Genomic DNA, 7,205 nt, shown 5'->3' on the forward strand with positions numbered 1-7,205 from the left:
ACTTTTTAGCCCAGGCTAAAATAGCCAAAAAAGTCAAAAAGCCAACCCACTTCCCAAACGGAGGCTTAGTCACAAAAGACAAAATAGACTATTTTAGCCACAAAAAATAAAATATCACATCCAACCCATAATTATTATACTCTTCTCTCACAAAAAAAGTCAAAAAGTCCTTCCTAAATCAAACTTTTTAGCCCAGGCTAATATAGCCAAAAAAATCAAAAAACCAAAAAAACCAACCCACTTTCCAAACCAACCCTCAAACGAATAGCAAATGGAATGTTACCTGACTTAATCCGATCTACTAACACACCTTATGGCCCTGTTTGATTCCAGGATATAAAGAATGGGATTTGATATTATATCCTGTGGGGTCCACATATCTCATATTTATAATTTTTTTTCAAAGATGATATAATATCCCATGGGATTGTATATCCCTCAAAAGTGAAGTATATACAATACCACCACCCCCCATTATATCATATCCCCTTGGTTGAAATATGATTTAAAAAGTCCAATTTACCCTTTTGTCTATCTAACATAATATAATTTAATATATTTTTTGAATTTAATATAATATAATTATTGAATTTAATTTAATATAATATAATATAATATAATTTAATACAAATTTTGAATTTAATATAATATAATATTATTGAATTTAATTTAATTTAATATAATATTATTGAATTTAATTTAATATAATATTATGGAATTTAATTTAATATAATATAATTTAATATAAATTTTGAATTTAATATAATATAATATTATTTAATATAATTTAATATAATTTAATATAAATTTTGAATTTAATATAATATAATATTATTTAATATAAATTAATATAATATAATATAATATTACGAGGACAATCTTGAAAATTATTTGTTTATATCTCATAATATATTTTGTAAAATAAATATGGATAATATATATCCAATCTTATATATCAAGTCAACAAAAATAAATTAAGAGATATATTATTCAATACTTATATCTATTTATTATATATTCTAATTAAATTTCACATCATATTTTACCCTCCATTTTATACCCAGTAAAACAACCCGAGCCTATAATGTGTGCCACTGCATTAGCAACCGACATAAATAGTGAAAAGCATTGAAAAGCTAATATAATATATAAACATGATCATTATAATATTACTCTTTCTCATTTGACTTTCCTTTTAAATTTTTGAATAACTACTAAGTAGTTTGAGAATATCATATAATTTTGAGAGAATTACAGGGTAGTGAATTACAGGGTAGTGAGACAAATAAAAAAATTATAAAAATATATGAGGTGCAAGTGATTATGTGATGGAGTGTAAATGAAAATCTATGGGGATGCAAGTGTGACTTGCACCCTTCCATATTTACGTAAAATAAATAAGTAATAAAAAATATCCCACTAGAATGTAATTCCCTATGATTTTTCATGTAATGCTCTAAGATTATCTCCAATCGTTCATTAATTCTTTCATCAAATTTAAATTTGACAAAAAAAATAACATTTTTCCTACTGCAATAGTTTCATCAAATTAGTATCAAATCGAGAATATCAAAAATCTTTCACCAAATTGAGGACGCCTGGGAGCTTTCATCAAATCACTGTTCATAACCGTTAGATTTTCACCACCGGATGACCACCTCTAGGCAAAAATTTATGGAAAAAATATACTGACAGGTTTACCAGTCGGACATTCGCCTGGCCAACCGATGTTTTGATAAAAGCTCAAAATCTTCCATTTAAACACTTCATATCAAATGAAATTTTTACTCAAATTTAATGGAAAAAAATACGCTTAGAACAAGGGTATAATAAAGAATGAGAGATCTTGACTTATAATTAAAAAGCAATGAATACTTTAGTACATATTGTAATTTTTCATTTACGTATATAATATTTGTGACTATTTAATAATTTTTCATTATTTTTGCTATTAAAATTTACGTTATAATTAATTCAGGGGTGTGACAACTTGATAAGGGCTTGAGGTATAAGTCTTGAGATCCTAGGTTCCATTCTCCCCAAAACCAATTACCTGAACGACAACATATATGATTGGTATGATGAACCTTCTAAGTTTGGGTGAGCCGTACCCAGTGTTAGGAATGTGCGTTCGAATCTCCGTCTGTATGCGAATCAGTGACTTATCAGTACATGATTGAGTGGCCCTGCTATGCAACACTACCTAAAAATAACCTTTGGGATCTCAGCTCATTAGGATCTAACCCGGAAATCACTCCTTTTTTTGTTAGACCTTTAAAATTTACATTATAATTTTCAAATCCATTTACAATATATGAGTAAACGCTACCGTCCAACACTTTTAATTTATAAATCCATCAACAATGATATGACAAAAGGATGAAATACTATTTTATTAGATATATAATAAATTAAAAATTAATAGACATAATATCACATTGTTATGAATATAAGTGTGAGATTTATTATGTGAATCTTAATTATTTTTCATAATAAGACTTTAGGAAAAATTACAATCCCACCGAAAGTGCATGTGAATTTATAACAAGGTCACAACTTCCTTTTACCATACGCGAGTACACATACCTCCCTGGCTTTATAATTATTTTATGTACACTTCCCCATTGAATTTCAAAGGGTAAATAACACTTTGTCCTGTGGTCCAATTTTTCACTTTTAACTCTTAAAATTTATTTTTTTATCACCTTAATTTTTTTATCTTTCAAATTTTTTTTAAATTTTTTTATCGTAATAACTATCACATTTCATAAAAAAAAATATTATTATATTAAAATTTTAATTTATATCAGAAGTGTAAGTTATTATAATAAAATATTTTTATATCACTTTACTGTTAATGTATTATTTTATTTTATCTAATTTTGAACATAAATCAACTTAAAAGAGTAAAAAAATAAATATATTAAAATATAGAGAATTAAAGTAAAAAAAAAATAAATTTTAAAAACCAAAGAAAGTGGCCAAATATAAGAGAAGAAAGTGCAATTTACCCAATTACAAATCTCAAAAACTTTATGATTGTGGTGTTTTAAAAAGTTAATAAAACATTAATTTTTTAATTTTTTTAATCTATTTTATCTTTTTATGAATAAAAAATTATAAAAAATGATGTGATACAAAATAAATAAAAAAGTTTAAAACTCGTATTTTATCTTTTTATGAATAAAAAATAATGTGATATAAAATAAATAAAAAAAAATAAAAAAAAAAGTTAAAAACTCAGCTTTTTATTTTACTAGGTTGCCAAAACCCTTCTATATGGTCTATTCTCATATTTTATCACTGTTCACGTAGCTGTCTAGTACATATTCATGACAGGCTTCTTGTTTAAAACAATAGCAAAGATGGTGTTCTGCTAAAACAACAATGATTCATCCTACTAAAAATATTACCACTAATAGCACTACTGCATTAAAAAAGTAAAAAAAAAAAAAAAAACACAACTCCAAGACTAAAACATCACATCATTAATGACGGGACTCACTGCCACCTAATTAGTAGGAGCACTAATTAGTGCTCCCAAACATTTTTTCTCCTAAAATACTAACAGATGAATGATAAAATCCTAATTTAAAATAACAATAAAAAAATGACAAAAAACCTGACGATATGAACATAGTGATCTAATATAACATAACAAGGCATGTTGAACTTGACAATTTATTGACATAATAAATAAAACTTATGTTCATATAATAATTAAGGCTGGCTTTACAGAGGAATAGAAATATTTATATAATAATGGAAATAGTCTTCATTGCTACTATATGCTCTAATGTTCTTTACTTTCTCCGGATAAAATGCCAACCATCTCTACCTCCAATCTCCATATGATACCCCATCTCTACGATCTCTCTCTCTCTCTCTCTCTCTCTCTCTCTCTCTCTCTGATTTGGTTCTTGGATTTGAAATTTGCAGAGATGGTAGGCAATTTAACATGCACATATAAAAAAAAAGAACATATCATATTATTTAACATAAATATAAAAATAAAAACTGGTCATGACGCAATTGAGATAGTCTAGCAATGGAAGCTCAGAATATCTGCAGTTGCATTATGGTCCTGAGCTCTGCTCTTCTTTGACAATGGCTCTGGCGAGGAACAGACCGACGCCAAAGCAGATGCCGAGGATGTCACGGCCCACGAGTCGTTCGAGCTGTCGGAGCTGAAACAAACATCTGTGACACAATTTGGGCTGCCGGGCATTGATCGGAACTTTCGTTTGTTGGATTGGTGAATTCCTGATGTTGATTCTAGCATTAACTTATAGCAATCCTCCACTTTGTCCTGTTTTCAACATATGGGTATATACATAAACAATCAAGATTCAAGAACACAATGATGGAAAGAATTGGAATAGATCAATGCATTGACAACAAGGTACAAACCTTGTCGATTTGAAGAATACCCAAGAGTTGGTTTTGGTATTCTACTGCGAGACAGGGCTCTAGACTACTAAAAACGAGCAGCATTGTGGCAGTGGATAATACGGAGGGAAGATAAAGCATGAACCTAGAATCTGTAATGTTGAGTTATATAATTAGAATCTTTAACTGAACCAAAAACAGGGGAATTGATTTATGTTGTGTTGATGATTTAATGGGTACCAGAAATGATACAGAGGAGGATTGACTCGCATCTCTTGAGAAATTCACAACAAAGTCTGTTCTTCAAACCTAACCTCCTTGTAATGTGATCAAGAAATGAGAGTGGAGTCACAGGATTCATCTTCCATTGAAGAGTTGATAGTACCAGCATCTCCATTCTCTGAATTGTTTTAGCCTCAAAAACATACCTACTATCTTCCACCTTCACAAATCAAAAACACAAAAACAAAAACCCATCATTGAATTGATAAAACAAAACTTGGGTCTAATGATAAATGACAAGATCTATGTTTCGGTGAGACATACCTGGAGGTCTAACAGGAGTGGGACTTCAGTCTCCTCAACTTTGGCAGCAAGAGAGAGACAAGCCACAGCAGCAAGTTGGATCATCCATGGTTTCTCTCTCTGGAAATGGAAGCTGAAGAGGAACCTATCGAGGTAGTTCACGGCGAGGACCGCCGTGAGAGCAGAGAATGAGTAGTGGGCGTTGACCTTCAGCAACCACTCCACGGCGGCTCTCCGAGCCCCACCCAAAGATGGGTCTGTTTCGAGACTATGGAATAAGGGGTTTTCTTGTTCTTTTGACAGCAGAGAGGTCAACTCTTCGTCTTCCCAGAACAGGTCTTGTTCCAGTAGCTGTGGAGGCTTAGGGCTAACAATATTATCACTGTAATGACAATCTTCCTCTTCTGAATCGAAGTAGTCCTCTGTCTCTCCTCCCTCCAAATGTTGTTCTTGGCAATACAGAGCATCTAAAACAAATGGAAGATTTTGTTGCTGTTGTTGGGGTTGGGGTTGGGGTTGGGGTTGGGGTTGGGCCATCTTCTTCTGGGAAGAAGAGGATTGGGTCTGTATTCATTACAGGACAGAGAAGATGGAGAAGAAAGAGAAACCTGAAGGCACAGCTTGAGGCATCTCTCTTTCCTCGTGTTTCTCTTTCTCTCTCTAGGAAATCGTGGAAGGAGGGAGAGAGGGGAGGACTGAGCAGTACCCAAAGCTTGTGTTATATTTGTGCGTTTGCTGTTTTTTTTTTTTTTTTTTTTTGGTTATTTATACAAAGATCCTATAAATTATTGAAAAAATATGGGTTTCTCCCCGACCCAAAAAGGGTGTTTTGGAAAATTAATAAAAAATTAATTTTTTAATTTTTTTAATTTATTTTATTTTTTTGTGAAAAAATTATGTGAGAGGTGATATGACCTAAAATGAATAAAAAGTTAGAAATTAACTTTTTATCAATTTTTCAAAAAAACTCCAAAGTGGATTGAATCATACCGTTAGATTCACGAGGTTTATTATGTGTCTCGTTCTAATGATCTAAATAGTTTAATATGAAAATTTTGTCAAGTATTTTATCTCTACAAAAAATTAAGTTGAATGGATATCGATAACCTTTTGATGACAAAAATATTTTTTGATCAAGAAATTATCGATATCTGATCAATGTGATTTTTGTTTTACAGAGATGAAGCACTCAACGAGTTATACATATTGAATAGTTCAGATTATCGAAATAGGACCCGAGTTAAACCCTACAGACCCAATAATATGGTCTAGTCCACAAAGTGGATTAGAAAGAAGCCCATCTCTATTGAAAAGTATAATTTTGACTATTTTAAGCTACAAATCGAAAAATATCACTTTACTCCTTAAATTATAAAAATATATAACTTAAACTCCTTAACGGAAAGGGTCACAGTGAAACAAACCAATAATTTATGAACTAAAATGATATTACTCAATAGTTTAAATGGTCAATTTGTATATTTTTATAATTTAAAAAAAATAAAGTGTTAATTCTCAATACTTTACAGAGTATTCGTCTAAATATATATCACATTGTTTAGTTTCAATTTCCTAAATTCAATTTTCTGAAATTTGAGTATTTTTTATTTTTCGTGATTTTTTTTTTAGTAAATTTTTTAAATACTTTAAGCGAATTTTTTTCTTTTTAGATACACTTAATATAAATATAATTAAAAAATATAATATTTGTGAATTTTTTAAAAAAAAAAATTCACTAAATACCAAAGATTTTTTAAAAAAAATGAAAATTCAGTATATTTTGATATTTTTGTCTATTTATTGATTTTCTAAAATATTTTCTTTTACAAATGTTTACTTTTTAGGTACATCTAGGTTACATGTATCTAAAAAGTAAAAAAATTACTAAAAATATTTTTAAACATTCACTAAAAACAAAAAAAATACGAAAAATAAAAAACAAAAAACTCAATTTTTTAAAAATTAGAACCAAACAAGATGTATATTTTTTTAGTAATACTACTCACCCAAACTTGAGGGTGGTCATTCACTAGGCCGAGCCGACGTTACCTAATAAGAGATTTTGTGTCTACACAAACCCGTCCGACCCGAACATCTGGCCTATATAATTATCCTAAGCCCAACCCTGATATAAATTATAATTCCCAAGCTCGTCTATCGGGCTATATACATAAGCTTTAAAAACAAAACAAAACAAAACAAAACTACACATTATAGTACCTATTGTTTTTTCATAAATAAACAAAGGCTTATCGAGCAACTAATTGTTAAATATTTAATACCATATTAAT

At 29.6% G+C, this 7,205-nt stretch overlaps 1 protein-coding gene across 1 annotated transcript; it reads right to left on the reverse strand.

The window, feature by feature from the left end:
* Positions 1 to 3,665: 3,665 nt before the first annotated feature.
* Positions 3,666 to 5,657, reverse strand: LOC114281778 (cyclin-D3-3). The gene is made up of 4 exons (XM_028224362.2): positions 4,936 to 5,657; positions 4,630 to 4,831; positions 4,411 to 4,541; positions 3,666 to 4,309 (listed from the first exon to the last, which is right to left on the reverse strand). The coding sequence occupies exons 1-4, from the start codon at positions 5,449 to 5,451 to the stop codon at positions 4,043 to 4,045; spliced, it is 1,116 nt and encodes a 371-aa protein (XP_028080163.2). The 5' UTR covers positions 5,452 to 5,657; the 3' UTR covers positions 3,666 to 4,042.
* Positions 5,658 to 7,205: the final 1,548 nt, after the last annotated feature.

This window comes from Camellia sinensis, chromosome 3 (assembly GCF_055761805.1).
Source record: "Camellia sinensis isolate YWXY chromosome 3, ASM5576180v1, whole genome shotgun sequence".
In the NCBI taxonomy this organism is placed as follows: Eukaryota; Viridiplantae; Streptophyta; class Magnoliopsida; order Ericales; family Theaceae; genus Camellia; species Camellia sinensis.

What these genes read in the sequence shown, in the direction of transcription:
- LOC114281778 (XM_028224362.2), bottom strand. Translation starts at nt 5,451, where the DNA reads ATGGCCCAACCCCAACCCCAACCCCAACCCCAACCCCAACAACAGCAA. An exon ending in CACTCCTGTTAGACCTCCAG is followed by an intron (nt 4,832 to 4,935) that starts GTATGTCTCACC and finishes TGATTTGTGAAG; the next exon opens with GTGGAAGATAGTAGGTATGT. An exon ending in GTATTCTTCAAATCGACAAG is followed by an intron (nt 4,310 to 4,410) that starts GTTTGTACCTTG and finishes TGTTGAAAACAG; the next exon opens with GACAAAGTGGAGGATTGCTA.